The following is a 26,993-nucleotide window of genomic DNA, read 5'->3' on the forward strand; positions in this document are numbered from 1 at the left end:
GATCCATTTGGATCTCTACCTGCGTAAATTTCTGCATTATTCTTCTAATTTCCTCCCAGAATCCTCCTATTTTAGAACAAGTCCAAAATATGTGCATCATTGTACCTATTTCCTCTTGACAGCGCCAACACCGATCTGATGTATTAGAATAGATACTATTCAGTCTCTGAGGGGTGTAATACCACCTTGTTAAGATTTTATAATTTGTTTCTTGTATTTTGGTGCATATGGAGGACTGAAAAGCCCGATCTATTATTTTTTGTTGCTGTTCGGAGGAAAAGGTACAATTCATTTCTTCTTCCCATTTACTTAGATAGGATAATTTAGCCTGGTCTTTAGGTGTCACTAGCAAATTATACATTTTAGATAAAGTATGACTTAAGGTTCCTGTTTCTGAACAATATCTTTCAAAGATTGTTTCCTGCCTTCCAAATCTCTGAGGTTGTGGTAGTGTATTAAGGTAATGATGTACCTGTAAGGCACTCCAAAACGGAAGTCCAAAGGTATCTTATTTATTCATCAGTATCTCAAGTGTCGGCCAGTTCTTTCCCTTCAGAAAATGTGAGGCTTGGAAACAACCTTTTTCTTTTAATTCTCCAAATGGGCCTTTTTCCATTCCCATAGGGAACATTGGATTTCCCAAAATGGGAAATAAAGGAGATTCTAGATTTTTTTCCCTCCCCTTTATATATACTTGTGAGACTATCTTTAATGTATTACCTATCAACGGGTGGCTTTTCAAGGTCCCCGGTAGATAGTCATAGCACCAGGCAGCCCTATTCAGGGAGACTGGTGTTTGAGATTGTTCCAATCCTATCCACAATTTAGATTCATGGTGTCTACACCAATCAATTTGACGACATAAATGGGAGGCTTGATAATATCTACGTATGTCCGGTAAGGACACCCCTCCATATTTTTTTGGAAGAGTTAGATATTTGACTGACAATCTTGGTTTCTTTTTTGCCCAAGTAAAATTTATAAATACTGATTGGACTTGCTTAAAATATTGAGCTGAAATTTTGATGGGTAAAGTTTGAAAGAGGTATAAAAATTTTGGAAGAATAGACATTTTTATCAGATTTGATCTACCAAACCAGGAGTGTATTCCTGTGTTCCATTTTTCCAACAACAATTTTGTTCTATTCAAAAGGGGGATGAAATTATATTCATATACTTTCTTTACCTTGGGGGGTATGAATGTTCCTAAGTATTTTATCGCTCTCTCCGTCCATCTAAACCCAAAGTTCTGTTTCAGTCTCTGGAAGTAAGAAGGAAAAGTTCCCACTCCCATAGCTTCTGATTTATCAAGATTTATCTTCATGTTGGATAACCTTCCATATATTTCAAATTCTTTTAATAGATTTGGCAATGATATCTCTGGTCTAGTGAGCGAAAACATTAAGTCATCTGCATATGCAGTAACTTTATATTGCCTGTTTCCCCGCACTACTCCTGATATATCCATGTTTTGTCTCACTCGACAAAGAAATGGCTCTAAAGATAAGACAAATAATAAAGGGGAAAGAGGACAACCTTGTCTTGTCCCATTTCTGATAGGGAAAGAATCTGATAGAATACCGTTAACTTTTGCTTGAGCCCATGGTGCAGAATAAATGGCTTGGATCCACTGAAACATGGTCTTGTCTACTCCTATAAACTTCAGTGTAGAAAACATATATTCCCAATCAATGCGGTCGAATGCTTTTTCTGCATCTGTTCCTAAAAAAACACACGGGAGATGAGTATTTTCCGCTATATGTACTAGATTTAATACTTTTATTGTATTATCCTTCGTTTCTCTTTGAGGGACAAAGCCTGCTTGATCTAAGTGTATCAAAGAATTTATATGTTGTATTAGTCTATTTGCAATAATCTTTGCGAAGACCTTTAGGTCCACATTCAACAGCGATATTGGTCTATAACTACCGCAAAGAGTTAGATCTTTCCCTTCTTTGGGTATCACTGTCACTTGTGCCCCCAACGAATCTCTACAAAAATTTGAGTTATGACCTATTTCATTGAATAATTTTGTCAAATATGGTCCCAAAATCGGGAAAAACACTTTGTAATACTGTATTGTTAGACCATCTGGGCCTGGAGCTTTCCCTGACTTCGTTCCCTCAATAACTTGTTGGACCTCTAGTAAGGTTATCGGTAAATCCAGCTCCCTCCTAATCTCCAAGGGCAGTGTTGGCATTCCAGAATCTTTAATATAAGCATCAATGCTTGTTTTTTCTACTTTTTCTTTTTTCAAATTATATAATGCAGAATAAAAGTCTCCGAAGGATTTCGCTATTTGTTTAGGCAATGATACTTTTTTCCCTTAGGAGAGTTAATATGAGGGATGTGTCTTTTTAACTCCTGTTCTTTAACTGCTCTGGCTAACATTCTTCCGCATTTATTCCCAGACTCATATTCTGCTCTTCGACTTCTCTGAAGGTCTGCCTTGGCTTTGTATTGCATTAATTCTGTTATTTGTTTACGTATTTCATTCATTCTTCTTTCCAGTTCTACAGATATTTTTCGTTTATGAACTATTTCTATTTCCTGTAACTCACTCAACAATGCATCTAGTTGTATCTTCCGTTCTTTTTTCAACCGAGATCCGTGTTTTATCAATACCCCTCTAATCACTGTTTTATGCGCCTCCCATAAAATTCCTACGTCGCATTCGGGTATGTCATTTGTTTGGAAATACCATTGGATTTCTTTCTGAACGTCCTCCTTCACCTCTGGGATCTGGAGCAAACTTTCATTCAATCTCCAAAATCTATTTGCATATTTCTCTCTTTCTGAAAGTGAGTAGCACATCACTATCGGAGCATGATCCGACCATGTAATGCTACCCACCTCCGTTTTTATCACTGATTGCAGCTGTCTATGGGGAACTAAAAATTGATCTATTCTGGAGTATTTTTTATGTATTGTTGAATAATATGTATAGTCTTTTTCTCCCTGGTGTTGTAAACGCCCTACATCCATCAATTGATGTTTGTGTAGTATCTGAGTTACTTTTTTTCTCATTTTAGGGGACACCGATGATATTCCGGAGGAGGTGTCAATACTTGGATTTATCGGGATATTTAAATCTCCCCCTAATAATATTTGCCCTTCTCCAAATTCAGACAAGACCCTAAGAGTTCTAAAAAGAAAAATATCCTGATTTACATTAGGTGTGTAGATCGAGCCAATGGTGACTTTAACTCCCTCTAAGAGTCCTTTTATGAAAACATATCTCCCCTCCGAGTCTAAATGAGTCTCCTCATGTTCCCAGGAAAGTTTATTTGAGATGAGGATAGAGGCCCCCCTAGACTTAGAAATTTTATTACTTGAATGATAACCAATAGGATAACTTCTATTTCTTAAGGATGGCACTCCATCCTCCCTAAAATGTGTTTCCTGTATAAGCGCTATATCCGCCTGTAATCGTCTAAGTTTGTTTAGGAGCATGTGTCTTTTTTCGGGGGTATTAAGTCCCCTAACATTAAATGATACCATCTTTATGGTTGCCATTGGGTTTGAGAAAAAGACTCCTAAGAAAAAGAACAAAAAAAAAAAAAAAAACACCCAAAAAAACCCCCCCCCCCCAAAAAAAAAAAAAAAAACCCCGCCTCTTACCTACCCCTCCCTTCTACTAAAAATCTTTTTAAGGAGAATCTTCCTCCTATCTAAGTTATACTTATGTATATTACGCTCAATTCCCTCCCTAATTTAATGAGCATTATCCTATTTGAGGTGAAGCCCAGGATCTTCCCGGGGTGAGGATCCCTTCCCTCTCTCTATTGACCCGTTTTGATCATTTTTTCCCCTCATATTTTTCCCCTTCCTTTCTTCCCCCTATATCCACTAAAGATGTCCCCTTACCTATCCCATATTTTATTTATGATGTGTTTGCTTTCCTGGTCGTCTCTCTTCCCTTCCTCAGTCACCCTCTCCTCCCCCTCGGAGGTAGGCAGCCGATACAGGGGGGGGGGGGGAAGACGACCCACTTATGAATATTTACAAATTATCCTTCTCCTCTCCATTTTCCTTCCCTTTTCTCTCTCCCTTAGGGACTATATGAATTCCACAGGAGAAAAAAAAAATAAATAAAAAAAAAAAAGAACTTCATCAAAGAACCAAAAACTATATACACATATACACACACATATACATACACACCCATATATATATACATACACACACACACATACGCACACATATACATACATACATACACACACATACATATATATATACATACATACACATACATATATATATATATACACATATACACACACACATATACATACATACACACACACACACACACACATATATACATACACATACATACACGCATACCTACACATATATAAAAAAAAAAAAAAAAAACACCCCCTCCTCAATAAACTAATTTGCAGATCTATTAGTGATCATTCTGTAGCACATCAAAAAAAAAAAAAAAAAGTTCCTGGTTGATCCTTCAACCCTAATAAAGCCCCCACTTAAGTGTAATTAGGATGCAATCCTTTATATTGTGAGAAAAAAAAAAAAGGGGGTTTTTTTACAAGGGGGAAGGGAGGAAAACCCCTCCCCTTTACTTGTGAAATTCTACAACCAATTAATTAATCTTACAGTGATATCCAAATTTATTTACAATTCAAATTCAACCACTCCAAAAACACATATCCTATCATCAACTCCTTCAGTGATCCAAAAAAAAACAAAAAAAAAAAAAAAAACCCTTATACCGACGTGAATTTGTGTTTGATGTGCTGCAGCATTTCAAATGTTCTTTAAACTTCTTTATTATCACTTATATGTATTATATAATAATGTCCCCTACATATATACACACATATACACACACCCTCACCCACACACACATGTATACATATGTACCCATATACATACCCATACATACACATACATACATACATACATAGAAAAAAAAATTAAAAAAAAAAAAGGGGAGGGGGGGGGAAGGGAAGGGAAAAAAAACCCTTCCTCTTTGCTTTGTAAGATTCTACAACCAAGCTTATTAACTCCTATTGTGGTTTTAAAATTAATGCATACATCAGTTTCATTTGAATCAAAAATTGCATGTATTATCACCACTTTCTTCAGTGTCTAATCAATATTAAAAAAAAAATACATAAATAAATAAAAAATAAAAAGGGGGGAGGGAAAAACCCTTCCTCTTTGCTTTGTAAAATTCTACAACCAAACTTATTAACTCATATTGTGGAGTTCAAATTAATATATATTTCAATTTCAACCAATCCAAAAATTACATGTAATATTCCGTTTCTTCAGTGACGGAAAAAAAAAAAAAAAAAAAAAAGAAATTCCCCCCAAAAAATAATAAAAAATAAAATAAAATCCGGGTTAATCATTCGAACCCTAATAAAACCCCCGCTTAAGTGTATTTAGGATACAATCCTTTATATTGTGAAGGAAAAAAAAAAAATTTCCGGGTTAATCCGTCAACCCTAAAAACCCCCACTTAAGTGTAATTAGGATACAGTCCTTTTTTATTGTGAAAAAGAAAGGGTTTTTTTAGAAGGGGGAAAACCCCTCCCCTTTACTTTTGTGAAATTCTTCAACCAAACTTATTAACTCATACTGTGATAACCAAATAAAAATATATAAATCACTTTCAACCAATCCAAAAATACATATATTACCACCAATTCAGTGACCCCTAAAAAATATATATAAAAAAAAAAAAAAAAAAGGTTTAAATTTGAATTGCCATTTTCTCTCCCACATCTCTATTCTCCGGTAAAGTCATAGCTCCTTTCTTATCTTCCAGAGATTTTCCCTCCCTTCTTTCTCATGTTCTTTCTTCTCCTAAAGTTTCTGTGTCTTCCCTTCCTTTCTGTCTTCTTCTCATAGGGGATATTTCTAACCAATTTGGTACGGGAAATTCAGGAGTTCCTAAATATTTGAACAACATTGGTAGATCCTTTGAATCCTTCAATGTGAAAAAGGAACCCTCTTTGTGGAATGTAACTGCTATTGGATAATTCCAGCGGTATTTAAAGCCTAGATGTCTAGCCTTTTCTAGCACTGGATGGAGTAAGGCCCTGCGGTTTAAAGTAGGTCTGGATATATCAGGAAATATTTTAATATTAGATCCTTCATATTCTATTTGTCCCAGAGTCCAAGCTTTTCTAAGGATCTCCTCCTTTTTATTGAAAAAGTGGATCCTTACGATCACGTCTCGTGGTCTCCTAGGATCTTTCAACCTTGGTCCCGGGGCTCTATGAGCTCTATCTATTTCTATAGGTGCAGTAGATTTGCCCCCCAGGATTTTATGAAAAATACATTTGACTCCCTCCAATAGCTGATCTCTTTCTACTGATTCTGATAATCCTCTGATTCTTATATTATTTCTCCTACTTCTGTCTTCCAAATCTTCCAAACGCAGCTGCAGGGTCAGTGTTGTATTTAAATAGGTTTCTTTTTCTTTCTCCAGGTTTATAACTCTCTGATTGATTGCTTCTATTTTCTGTTCATTGGTATCTGTTTTAATTTCTATATCTGTCAACACACCTCTTATTTTCTGAATCTCATTACTGAATTTTGTTTCCAATTTCCCCATGATATTTTCCAAATCCGCCTTAGTAGGGAGTGCTTGGAGAAGTGCTCTAATATCCGATTCTTCCTCTTTTTTTTTTCCTTGTTACCCATATCCTGAGTCCCTGTTAATTGGGTTTCTCTCTGTTCTTTTTGTAATTCCTGTTGATCCGCTGTTGCAATTTCAGTAGTCATATTGGGCTTATCTTTTCCTTTTCTATCTACTGCTTGAGGTGTTGATATATTAGATTCTATTTGGATCAAATTATCCCTCAATGGTTGCTCTTTCAAGCTTGGAAAAAAGTAACTTATTTCCTCAGAGGGTTTTAATGCTGATTTCAGCAGTGGGACACCTGAGATTTTCACAGAAGAGCGGGTATTAGGTTTTAATTTCTGTTTCTTCTCAGCTGACATTCCGCAAAAAATGCCTCCCTCTTATGTAGTGATATATTTGAGGGAAGAATCTTTCCATTCACTCCCAGGTTACCCCCTTTTTATGGTGTTACTCTCACCTAATAATCAGTTCTCTGTTATATACTGGTTGTTTCAGGGGGTTTACAGAGACACAAGATAAACCTTGTTCTTTGTTATTTTTTCGTTTCCGTTCTCCTTATGTTCAAACACAGTCCCCAGCTTTTATCCTATGTATCCTTCTGAACAATTTCTAATTTTCCAGGGTATATTTGGGGAATATTTCTCCTTATTCCTTCCAATCCTCCCCCCTCTCTCCTTCCCTCCAGGGTCTCTCTCTCCTTCCTTATGTCTCTCTGTTATTCATCAGCTGTTCAAGGAGCAAGGTATGCTTGTGTTTGTTTATTCACCACTTATCTCTCCCAGCTCACACGGCTCTTCAGACTGTCTTATTTCAACACAGACACATACCTTTCCTGTGTCATTCTTCATAGAACGGCTCCAGTTTTGTATTCCCTTTTAGTTTGGGTAATATCAGGCAGTAATTCTCTCCTGTTGCAGCCACGGACTCTAGGAGAGGGATCACCTCTCACTCTGATTCCTGCTCGAGTGAGCACTGCTTCGGGGGATGGGTCTGCTGTTCCAGAGGAGGGGAGGGGGGAGAGAGGTTCATCCGATAGTTTCCCTCTCAGTCCCACTCATCTGTAGGGGATAGACGATTGCTTAGTTCGGGTCTCAGAGAAAGGGAACAGGAGCTCCTTCCTAGCGTGCCTCACCCCGCCATGACCAGGCTCCACCCCCCTGATGAGTCTGCACTGATTCTAACTAAGATAACATTTCAGTGTACCCCTCTTTATCCTATGACTAAATTAAATCTTATACAGAAGTAGTCTTATCAGATTCGTATATTCTTTTGACTACTACACTCACAATTGCTTTAAATTTGTGAAAGGACCACTGATTTATTTTGATCTTTCCTATATGTTCTATTTCTGAAAGAAACTTGATCATGTTGAAGTGGATTATTTTTGAGAACCAACCATGCCTCTCGTGGACCATATAGAAAGATACAATGTGAGTGAATGAACCACATCTGCACTGTCACTGACTGCAAAACAAACACAAGGCAGCCTCAGGTCCAGCTCTTTGTGCAGACATATATCCAGGAAGCTTATATTGTAACAAAGTTGCTGATCTGGAATCCAAACAGCAAATCCCATCACATACGCTCCACTGTGCCATTATCTGGATCCATCTATGCAGTATCGGCACAGGAAATTATTTCCGACAAATGTTCAGAAAAAAAGTGAAGGAGAGACTTTTTCATGATTAATTATTACACAACTGTGGCTCTGTCTCTCACATTGCGTTATTTGAGCCAAGAAATAATTACCTCCCACTTCAACTGACAAGCAAATCTTTGTGAATTAACACCCTTTGCCTTTCTTTGTAATAACACCTTTTAGTGTAACCTGAGGTGTTAGCAAAACAAGTGGTGCAAAACCCACAATGACATAGTATTGTCCAATGCACTCCTAACACATTTTTACTGATGAAATTGTCTACAATTGATTTACATTAATCAGAAATACTGAATTTATAAGGGCTTTCTTTAGATCTTCAAATTATTTTATACAATGCCTCTCCTATTATTAAAAACATTTGCCCTATATCCTCAGTAAGCATCCATAATTCATTTGGATTTACTCAGACAGATGCTTTGTCTGCAAAAATCTCACTGAACTCTCGAGAAAATTTGAAAAGGCCTAAAAATTTTCTTAAAACAATTACATTAGTAGGTAATAGTACCTTTTAAATAGTTTTTTTTTTTTTCGTCCATGTACTCTTTATCATGTATCTGGAAGAATTGACACAAAAATCTGTCATTCTCTGAGCCACAGCAGAATGAAAACTGTCATGGGATAGCTAGCTAGTTTGTGTAACTGGATCTATTTTTTTTTTACAGATTTTTATTGTATATGTGCAAAAAAACTTGTACACTGCTTTTTAATATGACTTTCCCGATTATAGCAAAAACAAAGAAATTATTTGGAGAATGATTTTCTCATGAAACTCACAGACTGGGGCCCGCCCATGAACTGCGATTGGCCATTTCCTTTAGAAAGACTCCTCCCACAACCATAGTCTTTACTATAGTCTTTACTAGAAATGCTTGTTGCAAAAACTTTTAACAGTTGACGTTTAGAAACTTCAGGTTGCGCAAAACATTTATGTTTCAACATTTGCTGGGTAGCCTCAAGTAAATTAGGACAATCTACTGCCTTTAATTTAATAACCAAATCCAAGTTTAGAATATTTTGTAAAAATTGCTCAATCCCTAACTTATTGTTTCCTGCAACCTCATCTGCAGGATTGTTGTTAAACGCTAAACACCAAGCTCTTTTCCATTTCTCTAATTTGCATACAGTTCTTTCCACAATCTCAATTAATGGATTCTCTTGTAAGCTTTGTTCTGCCCCTTGTATGCGTTTGGAATGACGCACATTTCAGGGCTTTAATATTCATAAAATGATAACAATATGTTACATGCAGCATTAAATTTAGTTGATTCTTTGCTAAACATTTTGTTGTCAACACTGATCAATAAACCACTGCATGCCTGTATTCCATATATGGAATGTTTCAATTCGTGATAGTACAGGGACATGTTTATACTTCTGAGCTTGAGATGTTAACCATTCCATTTTATCTGCTTATATGAACAAACACACTCACCCCTGTTAAGAATTACAGTCCTGTGCACTCTTAAAGAAAAACAAGAGATGAGTAGTGTCTATTTTCTTTTGCCTTTTGTTCTTTCTTTGTCCTTGGACTTCAGTCTTCAATATTCAGAATCTGACTTCCAAACTTGCCTCATCCAAAGGGAACGTCTGCCGGGTTTCCTGTAATGGTGGGCTTTAAAAAATAACGTGAAGTCTTAGTCCCATTTAAAGCCCTACCCTGGGGCCTCCAACCTGATATCCTGTGAGAATGTCTCATGTGTCCTGGCTACCAGCTTCCCCTAGCAGGGACTATAACCTTGGCAGAAATATTTACGTATGTAACGTCACCCTTTCACTTAACCTGGAAGTCCTCCCGGATCTAAAAATACTTGAGACCACTGTCCAGATGGTAATGTCAATCAATCTTCGTACAAGCTGGGTCTTTTGCTTTTTTTTTTTTTTTTTATCTTCTTGCTGAACCGAAAGCTGTTAACCTCCCTGGCGGTATGATTATGTCAGGAATTACATACCAAAAGCGGTACAATTGTTTTCATGGAAATTTGGCGTTATGTATTATAGGCCTACAATTCTTAGTAATTACTGACTTAAACCTGACCAAAACAAGAGTCTAGTAGACATCCCAGATGTGATAAATTTGAAACACAAACGCATGAATTATAATCGAATCAATAATATTATTTTATTATTTAATATATAATATATATAATAAAATTATATTATTGATTAGATTATAATTCATGCATTATATATTATATATAGATATATATACATGTGTGTGTGTATATATATATATATATATACACACACACATATATATATATATATATATATATATAATATATAACGCATGATTTATAATTGAATCAATAATATAATTTTATATATATATGTGTGTGTGTGTGCATATATATATATATATATATATATATATATATATATATATATATATATATATATATATATATACACATATATATATATATGCATATATATATATATACCGGTATATATATATATATATATATATGCGCATATATATATATATATATATATATATATATATATATATATATATATATATATATGCATATATATATATATATATGCATATATATATATATGCATATATATATATATATATATATATATATATAATATAAAATGTGTTTTGTGTAACGTTTTTTTTTTTTTTTTGAATTTCCCTCCCTAGTTCCGCTCCCATGCAGCATTGCTGCTGCAGGGAATGGAACTAGGAAGTGATCAGACCGACGGTGGACGGAGGAGCGGCGGGACTCTCGGCTGGCGATCACAGCAATTAGAGATTATCGCTGGATCGCCAGGATAAGGTAAGAGAACACCGCTGCGCTCTCTGCAATCCACCCCGAGCGTGACTCGGGGTTACCGCTCCTGCAATGAAAAATCCACCCCGAGTCACGCTCGGGATTACCGCCTAGGTGGTTAATAGGTGAGAAAACAGACAAAAAATTCACCCCTGGAAGCAGGATCGTTAACTGGAGTCCAGGATAAATATACTTAATCCAGGTCCGCATTCTTCACCAAAATGTTTGAAATAGACTTATTATTATTATTATTATTTTTAAGTCACGATATTTCAGGAAAGTGGTTTTATTTTTTTAAAGCAGGCATGTCCAACCTGCGGTCCAGGGGCCGCATGCGGCCCAGAACCGCAGGCAATGCGGCCCACTGCCCCCTGACAATTTTTTTTTTTGCTGGGGAGGAAGGAAGTTGGGTCAGGGGCATGGTCACAGCAGCTTCCAACTAACAGTAGGCAGAGGCTGCCTCGAAGGGGGGAGGTGAGAATGTGCAGTGTTTCTGACTCCTACCACCATGACCACTTCAAATCACTGAAGAGTTCATGGTGGTTTATTATCTCTCAGAAGAAGTAAACCTCTGTATACTGATTCCATGTTATTTGATCATCCTCTAGTTGTGCTAAATTAGTGCGGGGGGAGTGGCGCGTGGGAAGGGTGCGGCGACATTTTATTACTTATATACCTTAACTATAGTATATATTTTATATGCGGCCCAAGAAAATTTCTCCACACTCAATGTGTCCCAGAGAAGCTAAAAGGTTGGACACCCATGTCTTAAAGTAAAGCAAAACATAGGAAACAGAATAAAACAAAAAAGGACAGAAGGAGAGAGAGAAGTGTTACGTGTAGGATGTTCTTTTCTCATCTCTGCTTATTCTATAGATATAGTTGTCTTTTATACTGTATGTAAAGACGATGTCAGCAAAAAGTGTGTCCCAAGAAGGTAGTAATTCTAAATATAAAAGTAACACCCACTCTTGCATATATGGTTTGAATCTATAGTAAGACACATAACCCCACCCAACATACTGACATAGAAACTCAGAATAGAAATACATACATAGCAAAACAGCTTTTCTGTCCTTTAAAGACATATTGAAGGAACCTTTAAAAACTAACATAATACTTTATAACATTCATATGTATTTTAGAGACTTGTATCATTTAAAATAATATTAAACTCAAAATCTCTAACAATTCCCCCATAGTCTGTAGATAAATTGGAGACTACCTTGAGTGAACCATATTCCTTTTTGGATGCAGTTTCACTCCTACACATTGCAAAAATTAGAAAAAAATCATTGTTATGCTGCTATGGGTAGGAAAATACAAATACAGTAATTACAACTGCTCACACCATATGTCACTCTCTCATGTGCAATACTCAAACCACAGGTTGCAGGAAATAAAATCACTTGAATCACTCCCGCGGAGTTATTGTTTTCTCCAGGTGTGGAGGTGGGGGGTAAATGGGCTGTCCCTGCCGGGAGAACACTGTGATTATTGCCAGCGGTTATATTCGCTGAAAACCTGACATGCTGGTTGTCTGGATCGACTTGGGGACTGGTGTCTTTTTTCAACCTTACCGACTGTAACAATCAGCCTGCCCATAGATGGTTTCAATCTCGACCGGTCCCTGCTGAACATTCTCCTGTGCACTTCAGCTCACCCACATAAAATCAGTTTCACCTAACAGGTAGTGAGGGAGAATTTGCAGTTAGGGACAAGGACAGAAATAGAAAGCTGACAGGAGTTCTAACCTTACTATACTATACTCAACTAAAAAAACATTTTTACTACTCCCTTTGTTGCTTGAAATTGCCAATACCTTTGGCACCTACTCATTATACCCTACACCCAGAGACCCAGCACCACTTCTGACTTGGCAGATAACATCAATTTATACATTGCCTCCTCTAATCTACCTCGCTTTGACCCAAAAATAGCATCTCAACTACATTTACCCTTTTTTCATGAGGAACAACACTCTGCAAATGCCATCCCGAAACCACAAAGAAATTTCTTGGGCCCAGATGGTCTCATCATCCAGTACTAAAAAATGTTCCCACAACTTCTCCCCTGACTCTCAGCAGCTCTCAATTCTCTAACTTAACATTTCCACTTTCAAGGGCTCTCTAAGTGCCTAAATCATGGTGATTCCCAAAGAATGAAAAGACCCCTTCTCATATGCCAGTTTTTGACCCATCTTCCTACTCAATACTGTTCTGAAACTCTTCACGAAATAACTAGCTAGCGACCTTCTCCCCCATGTAGCACAAATCATTGATCTTGACCAAGTCTGCTTTCTCCCACCATGTGAGGCATGGCAGAATGTTATGAAGGTTCATAACATTATCCATGCAGCCACCACTCTTAGACCCCTTCCCGATTCCTCTCCACCAATGCCGAAAAATCATTTATAGAGTTAACTGGCAATTCATGATATGTCAGCACTTCATCACATAGGCCCATGTGACAAATGCATGCAATGGATAGAGGCAATTGTGGCAGTTGTGGCAAGTGGTTCTAAAGGCTCAAAAAAAACCTTCTGGGCCACACGATCTTCCCAGCAGCACCACTCCCCCCCCCCCCCAGCTGTTGGCTGCTGTCAATATCCTGTGATGAGGGGGGGGGGGGGCTGAGCCGTGCTGTCTGTGTCTATAAACACAGGCAGTGCAGCTTAGGATTGAGCCTGCACATGTGTTCCCAAAGGAAGTGACTTCCTTTGGGAGCACTCACCAAAGAGGAGAAGCCAGAAGCACCGGTGGGGGACCCCAGAAGAGAAGGATTGGGGCTGTTCTTTGGAAAACTACAGAGCAGGTATTATGTTTATTATTTAAAAAAAAAAAAACTAAAAAATTAGGGTTTATAATCACTTTACGGAAATTGACATTTTAAGAGTACATGGCAGGGCTGCCCACATGCTCGCCTTTTTTTCATTCTGTCCATAGAACCTTAAAAAAAACCTTCTGGGCCACACGATCTTCCCAGCAGCACCACTCCCCCCCCCCAGCTGTTGGCTGCTGTCAATATCCTGTGATGAGGGGGGGGTGGTGGGGCTGAGCCGTGCTGTCTGTGTCTATAAACACAGGCAGTGCAGCTTAGGATTGAGCCTGCACATGTGCTCCCAAAGGAAGTGACTTCCTTTGGGAGCACTCACCAAAGAGGAGAAGCCAGAAGCACCGGTGGGGGACCCCAGAAGAGAAGGATTGGGGCTGTTCTTTGGAAAACTACAGAGCAGGTATTACGTTTATTATTTAAAAAAAAAACTAAAAAATTAGGGTTTATAATCACTTTACGGAAATTGACATTTTAAGAGTACATGGCAGGGCTGCCCACATGCTCGCCTTTTTTTCATTCTGTCCATAGAACCTTTTTTTATGTACAGTGAGAGCCAACCAGAAAGTTTTGGGCCTAACAATGGGAGATCTCCACTTCAAGATATCAGCTTATGCAGACAATTTTCCTTTCTTGCTTAAAAACTCTCATATCTCTCTCTCCAATCTCCTTCAAAAATGCAATCTCTATGAGGGTGTCAGACAAGTGGAGGAACTAAAGTAGAATTATAGGCAAAACCCTTTTCTTCATTTTGGATAGAGAAAGGGAGGATTATAACCCCTGTCAGATTTTTTTTCACCATCTGTGTCCCGTTGCGGGAATTTCCCTTCACTTCCTGTCCCATAAACAAACAGGAAATCACTGCAAATTAAGGGAATTCCTTGGGGACCTCCAGGTCACCAGAACTAGTGTCACCATTGGAAGATTTCCCCTCTTGGGATTTTCGTTTACTTTCACTTTCAATGACAATGGTAAAGAGGAGAATTAAAGAGAGAGAATCTACCTAATGGAGGCACAGACAGCACTAAAAAGTGACAAGAGTTTTAATCCCTCTCCACTCTATCCAAATTAAAAAAAAAAAAAAGTTTTGCCTTTAGTTATACTTTAATTCTTTCTGCTCAAAACATACAGGAAGCTTTAAAAACAACCTGGTTGTCCTTGATTGACTTTACATTCACAGTGAAGGGAAAGGTCCTTCTGTATGGAGACTCAGACTAAATGCTGCTCCGTTTGTCTACCATGATGCCCTGTCTGTGCAGACTCTCCCATTTACTTACAGGGAACAAAATGTTTACTTGCTGCCTAAGATATCCTTTAGACTTTCAGATGCTATTGTAACAAGATGATCAGTGTTATTCACTTAACCTATCAGTGGTCATAAAGTTATGTTTGATTGGCGTATAATGTAATTGCTAAGAAGTGTTTTTTTTTTCCAGGTTATCTCTGTTGCAAGTGTAAATCTGCTGAAAAAAAAGAAGGGGCATGGGAGAGTGTTTTCTACTGTGAGCAGGAGATTTGACAATTATTTGACCATTGTCTTGTGTACAACACATTGATTACCTTTGGGCAGCTGTCAGGGTTAAAGTATAAATAATGCCAAAACACCTATGAGATGTTTTTTTGCAGTCTCTTCTCTGTTAGGGAGATTCACCCTCTCTGTTTGCTTCTCTACAGTGGTGATCGAAAGTTTGGGCACCCCAGGTAAAAATTTGTATTAATGTGCATAAAGAAGCCAAGGAAAGATGGAAAAATTTCCAAAAGGCATCAAATTACAGATTAGACATTCTTATAATATGTCAACAAAAGTTAGATTTTATTTCCATCATTGACACTTTCAAAATAACAGAAAACAAAAAAAAAATGGCGTCTGCAACATTTTGTGCACCCTGCAGAGTTAATATCTTGTACTGCCCCCTTTGGCAAGTATCACAGCTTGTAAACACTTTTTGTAGCCAGCCAAGAGTCTTTCAATTCTTGTTTGAGGTATCTTTGCCCATTCTTCCTTACAAAAGTCTTCCAGTTCTTTGAGATTTCTGGGCTGTCTGTCACGCACTGCTCTTTTAAGGTCTATCCATAGATTTTCAATTATACCTTCAGTTTACACATCTTGATGTAATCCCCCGTGGATTTCGAGGTGTGTTTAGGATCATTATCCATTTGTAGAAGCCATCCTCTCTTTAACTTCAGCTTTTCCACAGATGGCATCAAGTTACCATCCAAAATTTGCTGAAATTATATTGAATCCATTTTTCCTTCTACTAGTGAGATGTTCCCTGTGCCACTAGCTGCAATACAACCCCAAAGCATGATTGATTCACCCCCATGCTTAACAGTTGGACAGAGGTTCTTTTCATTAAATTCTGTGCCCCTTCTTCTCCAAACGTACCTTTTCTCATTACGGCCAAAAAAATTAAATTTTAACCTCATCGGTCCACAGAACTTGTTTCCAAAATGCATCAGGCTTGTCTATATGTTCATTTGCAAAGTTCAAACACTGATTTTTGTGGTGAGGACATAGAAGAGGTTTTCTTCTGATGACTCTTCCATGAAGACCATATTTGTACAAGTATCTCTTTATAGTGGAATAGTGTACCACAACTCCAGTGTCTGCCAGATCTTTCTGGAGGGATCGTGCAGTCAAACGTGGGTTTTGAATTGTTTTTCTCACAATCCTGTGAGCTGTTCTGTCTGATATTTTTCTTGGTCTTCCAGATCTTGCTTTAACTTCCACTGTTCCTGATGACTGCCATTTCTTAATACATTCCGAAAAGAGGATATTGACATCTGAAAACGCTTTGCTATCTTCTTATAGCCTTCTCCAGCTTTGTGAGCGTCAACTATTTTCAGTTTCAGTTTTCTAGACAACTGCTTAGAAGATCCCATTGTGCTGATTGTTGGGGCAAGGTCAGATGAGTCTGGGCATTTAAAACCTTTGAGATTGACATCACCTGGTCTTCCCAGACGATGATTGAGAACAATCCATGACACTGGCAGGTCTCAGCCTTGCAAAGAGGGCAGTGCATGCTATAAATTCTTCAGGGTGCCCAAACTTTTGCAGACGTCATTTTTTTGTTTTCTGTAATTTTGAAAGTGTCAATGATGGAAATAAAATCTAACTTTTGTAGACATATTATAAGAATGTCTAATCTGTAATTTGATGCCCTTTGGAGATTTTTCCATCTTTCCTTGGCTTCTTTGTGCACATTAATACAAATGTTTACCTGGGGTGCCCAAACTTTCCATCACCACTGTATTTATTGTTATAATCAAAAGCAAATGAAAATCCCAAATGTTGGGTTTTCTCTAGAACAGTAATAGAAGGTAAATCTTCAAATAAGGACTCTGGTGAAAACCAGGTATTCTCCCCTTTCGGAGGGATTTCCTCTCGCTTCCTGTTTTGGCTAAAGGACAGGAAGTGTAGAGAAATCTTACCAATGAGATGCAGATGGCAAAAAAAAGCCAGACATGGGTTTTAACCCTCCTTTACTCTCTCCAAAATTAAAAGAAAATGCCTATAGTAGTGCTTTAAGTAAGTCCCCGTTCACACTAAGGCGACCTGTGAGGCGACCTGGTCGCCTCACAGGTCACCGTAGGTCGCCTTCCATAGGGAAGCTGCTGACCCGTTCTAATAGGAGCGACACAAGTCGCTCTGACTTAGAAAAAGGGTCCGGAGCTTCTTTGGGGCGACCCGGAGGCGACCGCGATAGACTTTAATGTTATGAAGTCCGTGGCGGCCGCTCCGAGGTCGCGGCCCGCTGCTCGCACCGCGACCTCGGAGGTCGCCCCCCCCCCAAGTCGGATCGCGGCAATGTGAACGGGGCCTAAGGGTTTTTGTTTATTTATTTTTTACAGACAAGTTCATTTATACATCTATCAAGAATTCGAGCTTTGGAAAAGGTAGAAGAAAAGTGTTTTGGGAATTCCAATGTAATGCAGATCATTTACACAGATGAAACTGGCAGCCTGGAAGCGTTATATTTGCAGTGTAAGGTACTGATAAATTGTATTTTAGGAACAAAAAATTTCACCAATGAAGGATGGTAGAGACTCTAACATTAGTGTATAAATACCATTGAGCAATGTACCTATACATTAACACATGATTCCTTTAGTTACATTATGTTGTTACTATTTGTTAGTATCAAAAACTTATAAAGTGGGCTATCAATAATTTTTTGACCATTTACTGTGAAATACTTATCAAACTGTTTGTGTGTTTGCTGGATTGCGTCGCATTTGCCACATATCTGTAGTTCCCATTGTTCAGTAGAGAAATGCAAGTCCTTTTAACATTTTACATATTTATCTGTATTTATAATATGGCGAATGTTATAAGCACAGACTCCTATCGATATTTTGACAGTCAAGGTTTGCAGAACCATTTTTTTAATCAACGTCTGACTGCTGATTTTTGGGGGGGGACCAACTACTTTACAGAAAGAAAAGAATTATTATTGCAATCTGCATATGTATTCCCATTTACTGACAATTGTATTAATAGTCCAAAATTGATATCAATGCAATTACAGCTATGTTGGAAAATGGCTGTTTTATAGTTATATGTACAGGAACTCCAAGTCCTATTCTTACAGGCCAGACTGGCCAATATGCCAGCCAGGTTACAACACTTTTGGAAATTAAAGTTCACCTATAGTTTGATGTGGCTCAAATGTTGCATGTGAAACTCAAGTCCACACAACATGAAGGCATTCCCATCAATCGTGGACAGGTGTAGTGAGCTGAACACACAGTACAATCTTTCATATCCAGCTTTTAGTTGGCCACTTGCGGATGTTAAAAAATGCTTGCCAAGAACCCCTCTTATAATATATGTATGTTTAACAAGTAAAATAAATGTATTGATCTGTTTTAGTGTGTTAATGAACTGAATCAATGGCTGTCAGCATTGCGAAAGGTCTGTGTCAACAACGCCAACATGCTGTGCTCATATCATCCTGGAGTATTTAAAGGAGAGAAATGGAGCTGCTGCCACCAGAAGGACAAAGGAGGTATTGCACACAATTTATGGCATTTACCAAGAAATGAACTTGATCAATAATACATTTTTTTAGTTCTCACTGCATTTTCATCTAGTTTTAGAATTTATTCAAGCAAACATGTCTATTTCTTTTGTTTAAAACAATGCAAATTGCTACACTAACAATACAGAAATAAGAGCCAAGAAATACCATAGTTATAATGCTCCCAGTATACTTGTATCTAGCAATCTTGCTCCATTTATTTTTGGACAAATTGTAATGCCCACATTGTAAAGATTTATGGAGTTGTTGAACTGTGGTATTGGGAACTGCAAACACCTGTGATACATTGCAGGAACTCCCACCAATTCCACCATTCCCACTAAAGAGCTCAGTTACCTACCAGTGCTGCTGAGAGAAGGCTAAGGAAGAGATGCCAAGGCCATACAATGGCATATTAAAAAAAAAAACAATCGAAACAAAATCAGATTTTTAATCACAAAAACATCCCAATGGATCAAGGAAACCCTCCTGTCTCAGACATATGTGCAAATGACCTGGTCAGTTGTTTTTTCTCCCACAACAGTTGTGTTTACTATCACTTGGGTCCCAGGGTCCACAGTAATATCAGTACCATACAGTGTATATTGTTTGCTTTTTTACAATTACATTATTTCAATGGCCTTCTGTTCATAAAAACAATGAATAAGAAGTTTAAGCATGATCTTTAATGCTTCTGAGCTTGTCCAAAAGCAGCTGCCTAGCTAATGCATTTATTTTTTATTGGGCTTATGCGGAGAACGTGTGCAAGTTATGACTATGGATCAAGTAAGACTCCATTCCCCTGACACTGTGTTACTGGTAACTAAATTATAAAATTAAGATCCTGCACTTATGTATAACCATAAAAATGACATGGAAATTGCCATTGCCCACAATGAATAGCTTTATTGTTCTAATCCAATGAACAATGATGAAATGATTACTCCCATCACAGACTCTTTCCAGAACAGTCTCCTTTGCAAACTTGTAATGATTTATCTACTACTACTGATTATTCTACTGTATGACCCCCTAACAGCTTTCCATACAGCATACTGACATTACTTTGCTTTGGTATTCATTTTTACAGTGCCTCTCCTTTTGAAAATAAAAGTAATGCATACAGTATTCTGCATGTATTCTAACTTACAGTAAAAAGGGCAGTTAGAATTTGCAAAACAGAGTGGGTAAAATGATAAATAATTAGGATAAATTAGAAGTAAATCCATGATTTAGTACAGTATACTGATCTGTTTGTTTTATCTGTGGTCTTTATGTAATTCAGGTGCTGGCTGTGACAAAACACGACATGAAGTCACATTACAGGATTGGAATGATCTCTTGAATCCCGATCTAGAGGCTCAGCTCATCTTCAGACACCTCATTGGAGTCAGAGAACAGATGAAGTAAGAGGGGGCAACGATTTGTATACATCTGTGCCAATATATGTTGAAAAGTTCCCTCAGTTTAGGATTTTAACAGGCATTTTCAAACTACGGCCCTCCAGCTGTTGTGGAACTACACATCCCATGAGGCATTGTAAAACTCTGACATTCACAGATATAACTAGGCATGTTGGGAATTGTAATTCCTGAACAACTGGAGGGCCATAGTTTGAAGACCCTTGGTTTAGAAGGAAGTGAAGTGTAATTCATAATGAGTATAGAATCACATAAAAGGATTTTTGTACTCCCCATAAAATTATTTTCTTGAAGTCTGTCAAGGGACACAGCTTGATGATAATTAGGCAACATATTGGTATATTGCTGCCTACAGGTAAAATGGAAACTAAACACACAGGAAACTGAAGGCCAGCACCCTTTGAGGCTTTAACCCCTCACACTTACTCAGTTGTAGCCAACAGTTCAAAAAGAAAAAACACATGAGTGGAACTCAGAGAAAAGAATTTTACAGTCAGTACAAAATTCTTAACCACTTGCCGACCGCCGCACGACTATCTACGTCGGCGGTCAGCCCCTCACAGGCAAACTAACGTAGGGCTACGTTGCTGGCTTGTGAGGGTTTAGGAGCAAGCGCGCGCCCCCAGAGGCGCTCCCGCGTGGTCACGGACCCCCCCGCGCGTGTGACCAGCGGACCCGATGTCCGCCGGCCACTCGGCGATCGGCGGGGGAGAGGGAGAATGTCAGGCAGCTTGTGTAAACAAGCTGCCTGTCATTCTCCTCGCTGCAAAGACACTGATCACATGGATCTACTATGTAGATCCGTTGATCAGTGTCCTTACAGCTGAAGCCACAGCCAATCACAGTAGAAAGCACGCCCCTAGGGACACACACAGCCCCTCCCTCCCAAATAAAGTTAACCCCTTCACTACCAGTGTATTTTTACAGTAACAGTGCATATATATAGCACTGATTACTGTAGAAATGTCACTGGTAACCCCAAAAGTGTCAAAAATGTCAGTCAAGGGTCCGATCTGTCCGCTGCAATGTCGCAGTACCGCAAAAAAAATCGCAGATCGCCGCCATTACGCGTTAAAAAAAAAACAACAAAAATGACAAAAATCTTTCCCTTTGTTAGTAAACGCGATAACTTTTGCGCAAACCAATCAAAATACGCTTTTTGCGATTTTTTTTACCAAACATAGGTAGCATAAAACAAATTGGCCGAAAATGTTAAAAAATTTTGATTTTTACATTTTTTTGGGGGGGAATTTCATATAAAAAAATGTGAAAAATATTGTTATTTTTGCAAAATCGACGCTTTTTTTGTTTATAGCGCGTGATCAAAAAATTGCACAGGTGATCAAATACCACCAAAAGAAAGCTCTGTTTGTGGGAAAAAAAGGACGCCAAATTCGTTTAGGTACAGCGTCGCACGACCACGCAATTGTCCGTTAAAGTCACGCAGTGCCGAATCGCAAAATACCCCCTGGTCGGAATGGGGGTAAAATCTTCCGGGGCTTAAGTGGTTAATTACCCTATAGATTGAGGGACAAAGCTTGATAAAAATTAGGCAGCCTAGAAACATCCAAAAGTAGCCCAAACAAGCACAAGAACACAAACACTGGCGAACCAGCCCAACAAGAAAAAAACAGCCACCTGCAGGATCTTTCAACCAAAACTAGCATCTGCCGAAGCAGATGCATTGACCAAAAGACTTTAGACAATGTGTACAGAAGACTAGGTTGCAGGCTTGCAGATCTGAGACACAGGTCAGGTGATGAAAGAAGCAGGAGCACTGGTACTGCACTAGTGGAGTGTGCTTAAATGAGAAAAGACTTCCAAAGTTTGGGAAATGAATGCAGATGTTAGCTTGAGCTAAGGAAGAAGCCAATCCCATGTAGCATGTTAGAGGGAGGAACGTGGAATTTGAATTTGTGGTATTTCTGTAGCAGTAGGGCAACCCCTCTTTTGTAACATCAGACCAGTAGAGCTTAAAGTTTATGAGAGGGAATATGGAGGTTGGCTGAGTCACCCAGGTAGGTGAAGTGCAATAACCTCTAGGATTGTGTCAGCCATGTCCCAGATGCTGGCTTACAGAGGAGGCCACTATGCACTGGCTGTAGCATGTACTGGCTGCATAGGAGATCTGCTAGGTTGTGTGCTTGAAGAGACTTAAAAAAAAATGTCCATTGTGTGCATGCATTACCGCATGATCCATGTGTACATTCCCTCTCTTTTAGAGCTAGAAGAATGAGGAGGCAGGGAAATAAGAATGTCAGCTCAGCCTAAGCAAAGGTCGGCTGCCTGAGACAAACACAAGTGTAAACTTTTACCTTGTGTAGCCCTAGTAGAAAATAAAAAGGAAGGCTTCCCCAATGTGGGTAGCAAGTGAATTACACAAAATTGTAAATCAAGTCTAAAAGTAAAAGTTGAATTTTAACTCCTTGGTCAGTAAGTTAAAACTGCTTCTGTAGCAAATACTACAAATGGCTCCTTGGTACTAAACAGAGGGTAAATAAAACCTCAACACAGCTTAGACCTGCTAGGTACTCCATCGACAGGGACGGGAATGCTGCCACAGCTCTGGCACAATCACTCCACAAGAAATCCCTAGACATGAACTGAAAGTGATGTCCCTTTCCAAACTGGGCACAGACAGATAGGCACTGCCAACTGCAGAACCATTACAGACTGAATACAGTAAAACCTTGGTTTGAGAGTAACTTGGTTTAAGAGCGCTTTGCAAGACAAGCAAAATTTTCAAATAAATTTTGACTTTATATACAAGCGATGTCTTGATATACAAGTAGCCTCAAGTCACAGCTGAGTATAAAAGAGAAGAGAGGCGCTTCTAAGTGTAGCAATATGGTTACATTTAATGAAGGTACAACATTTAGCAACTCACATGGTTGATGATTGGAACAGGCACATCTAAGGATGCAGGCATCCAGGCTAAAGCTGTCCACATAGACCATCCTCCGCACCGCCATCTACGTCATCCCTTCCATGCTGCCCCTCGCTTTCAGATCCCTTTACTGCAGGGTGGTCTTCCCTGGTCAGGATTACAGACTGGCAGCAGGCGGTGCAGAAGATAGTCTATGTGGACAGCTTTACCCCGGATGCCTTCATACTTAGATATGCCTGTTTTATTCATCAACCATGTGAGTTGCTATATGTTGTACCTTCATTAAATGGAACCATATTGCTACACTTAGAGGTGCCTCTCTTCTCTTTGATACTCTGTAGCTCCTGCTGGATATTGCTTCTAATCCCCTTGTGGAAGCGGCTATTTGTGGATGGACATTTTATGGTTATATAACCTATCGCAATGCTATAATCTTTTTATATGGACTATAAACTGAAGGACTTATGAATAAATGGTTGTGGAACGAATCATCTGAGTTTCCATTTTTTCTTATGGGGAAATTTGCTTTGATATAAGAGTGCTTTGGATTACAAGCATGTTTCCGGAACGAATTATGCTCGCAATCCAAGGTTTTACTGTACCAGAATACTTAATGAACTGGAAAATGTGTGTTTTTTTTTAGCTGACTGTAGAAATTCCAAGAATTCAGGGCTGTCACAGAGAGAACATCAGTATACTTGATGAACCAAGAAAACCTGCTCTAGTTGGGTAACTAGAGAGGCTTGTATGTTTTCAGTATCTGAACTGAATCTAGCAACTGCTGTTGACAGTAGAAAAATTTTCATAATTAACAAAAAGCAACAGAGCTGAAGAAAACACACTCACTCTCCCGAGAAAACAAAGTGAAACTGAGGTGGTAGGAAGGCACATAGCGTCTAGGAAGGCTGGCCTTCAGATCAGGGAAGGGCCAGAAACTGTAGGCCTCATGCAGTCAGAATGTTTAGCCCTTGTACAGGAGATTCTGGAATTTTGGCAGTGATTCCTGGGCATTCACCCTAAGTGTATGTTGCCATCAACATTATCACCACTTGGTTCATTGTCCAGCCCCATCCAACAGTAGCTTTCAGCTTCTCAGAAGGTTTTACAGGCTGCCCACAGCAGGGCTGGCTGTTGCACCTTTGCCCACAACAAAACTCGAGTTTAAGTGCCCAGTGTGCATGAGGCCTTAAGCCTAGAAGCCATATTATGTCAGATGAGCATGCTGGAAAATCAGCAGCTGACTGGCTCCCGATCAGCCAATGGCTGAGAGCGCTGACCGGAGTGTTCTGGAGAGGGGGCCGTCCCCCTGTCAGACCACAATAGAATAGCTTTACTAACATCGGATTGTTAGTACAGCAGCTCTGACCGGAGACGTCAGATTTTTTAACTAGTGGTGTTTACCAGGCTTAAGTTAGCTTGGGGATCTCCTCTTCACTTCCTGTGAAATTACAAGGACAATTTTACCTACCTGTTACATGTATACTCATGACCAAAGTTGTAAACCAAAGTATAATTTGATAATTTAAGTAGTAATTGGGGTCATGCATGAAAATGCATGTAAGGTGCACAGATTAAGGATGGCTCTCTTCCATGCTTAACCTGGGCTGAAAGAGAGGAGAGAGGGCAAACAATTTCTAGGCAAGTGGAAAGTGAAGTAAATCAAGCATTGGGCCTAGACAATTGAAGGTGCTTAGAGAGGGTGTAGAGAAGTAGTTTTATACTTATAATTTAGATATAGTACCTCTAAAGACATTCCTTATCATGTTGGGCATCTAGTAGCTACACAGGCCAGACCAAAGCTGCCAAAAGGATTTATTGCCAAAGCTTAATTGAACAAGCTGAGGTTAGAAGCTGATTTCTTTTCAGAAGTGAGCCTGATTTTGCACTCTCCGGATTTAATAAATCAACTCCAGTATGTTAAAGTAACCGTAATTCAGTTAGGCCTTTGCCCCTATTTTAAATAAATTTGTCTCACTTTAGGTAAATACCAGTGTTTCAAAAATTCCAGTATTTTGAAATAATAAAACCTACTAATTAGAGTAGAATTCCAGTCTAAGCCTAACTAGTCTTAAAAATGCCCCAATCCCCCCAGTCTGGTCTGGTCATGTAATTTGGCTCCCCTGTGTCAGCTAGCGGCAGGTGCAGGGAAAATGTGGAAGTGCCCACAATAACTGGGACATGGGAGCCTAGCTCAACCAATAAAAGAAAAAAAAATCATTCAATCCCAAACACACAATCCGATACCCACAGTTGATCCAGAGGAAGGAAGAAAACCCAGCAAAGCATGATCCAATTTGCTACATCAGGGGAACAAATTCCTTCCTGATACCCAGAGAGGCAATCGGATATTCCCTAGATCAATTTTACCTATAAATGTTAGTACCCATTTATATTATGTATATTTAGGAAAGAATCCAGGCCTTTTTCAAAAGCAATCTACTGAGCTGGCCAGAATCAGCTCTTGAGGGAGTCCATTCCACATTTTCACAGCTCTTACTGTGAAGAAACCTTTCCATATTTGGAGATTAAATCTCTTTTTCCCCTAGATGTAAAGAGTGCCCCCTTGTCCTCTTAAAGTGAATGACTCAACACCAAGTTCACTTAATGGACCCCTTATGTATTTGTACATGTTGATCATACCCTCGCCCTTTAATCTCCTCTTCTCCCTCTTCTCAAGAGAGAATAAATTCTGTTCCTCTAATCTTTCCTCATAGCTGTGCTCCTCCATGCCTCTTATCAGTTTGGTTGCCCTTCTCTGCACTTTCTCCAGTTCCCCAATATCCTTTCTGTGAATTGGTGCCCAAAACTGAACTGCATATTCCATATGGTCTTACTAATGATCTGTACAGGGGCAAAATGATCTCTCTCTCTGGAGTCCATGCCTCTGTTAATACAAGAGAGGACTGCTCGCTATAGAAACCCAAGCTTGGCATTGCATGTTATTAAGCTTATGATCAACAAGAACACCCAGATCCTTCCCCGCTATGGATTCACCCAGTTCTACTCCACCTAGTATGTATTATGCATGCATATTCTTAGCCCCCAAGTGCAAAACTTTACATTTATCAACATGAAACCTCAGGTTGAGGATATAATTCTACTTTAATGTATATCTTTCTACTGAATATCCTATACATAATATAATTTTTTGCATGTACAGGGAGAAATATCTGGAGCTGACAAAGCGTGATTATACAGGCAAATCTCATTCCAGTTCAGGTAAGTTTTTCAGGTACTACCTAAAACTAACAGTATTTTGCAACAGTATGACTCTGATGCATCACTGCCTTTTATCACAGGCAAATAAAATTATACAGTATATGTAAACACAGAAATCGCAAAAGTCACTTTTGTAGTCTTGCAGAATATCAGCTTGCACAGGACCAAGCAGCATTTTTCTTCTCTAAAGCCCCGTACACACGTACTGATCGTCGGCCGAACGATCGGCTGTCTTTTGTCCAGGGCTGTCGTGTCTGTTGAAAACTGCAAAAGACTGCACATGAATTTTGTCGGCCAACAACAGCCGACTGCAGAAGTGATGTCATGTGATGGTTAACTTTCCTTGTCTTTTTTCTTTTCTGAGCATGCCCAGTCTTGCAAATCTGCTGTCTGTCGGCCGAAATCTGTACTGACTGGCGAACAATCGGCCGTTCTGGTGACGGCCAACAAATATTTTAAAGTCTGCACGACAGATTCTGTTCGGTCGAAAATGCGCTGTCGGCTGTCGGAAGCATCATACTAACAAGCCTACAATCGGCCGATCGGTC

The 26,993-nt window shown here is 38.9% G+C and overlaps 1 protein-coding gene across 2 annotated transcripts in view; it reads left to right on the top strand.

The window, feature by feature from the left end:
* The window catches only part of LOC309547738 (ras GTPase-activating protein 4-like), a 227,785-nt gene that overhangs the window by 199,282 nt on the left and 1,510 nt on the right, over positions 1 to 26,993 (top strand). For both annotated transcript variants that reach the window (XM_082247716.1, XM_082247715.1), the window contains exons 17-20: positions 17,750 to 17,887; positions 18,771 to 18,906; positions 20,204 to 20,324; positions 26,387 to 26,445. In XM_082247716.1, the coding sequence (XP_082103842.1) occupies positions 17,750 to 17,887; positions 18,771 to 18,906; positions 20,204 to 20,324; positions 26,387 to 26,445 (454 nt within the window). The remainder of the gene's footprint in view (positions 1 to 17,749; positions 17,888 to 18,770; positions 18,907 to 20,203; positions 20,325 to 26,386; positions 26,446 to 26,993) is intronic.

The sequence above is a fragment of the Pelophylax lessonae genome (genome assembly GCF_965119305.1).
Source record: "Pelophylax lessonae genome assembly, chromosome: 2".
In the NCBI taxonomy this organism is placed as follows: Eukaryota; Metazoa; Chordata; class Amphibia; order Anura; family Ranidae; genus Pelophylax; species Pelophylax lessonae.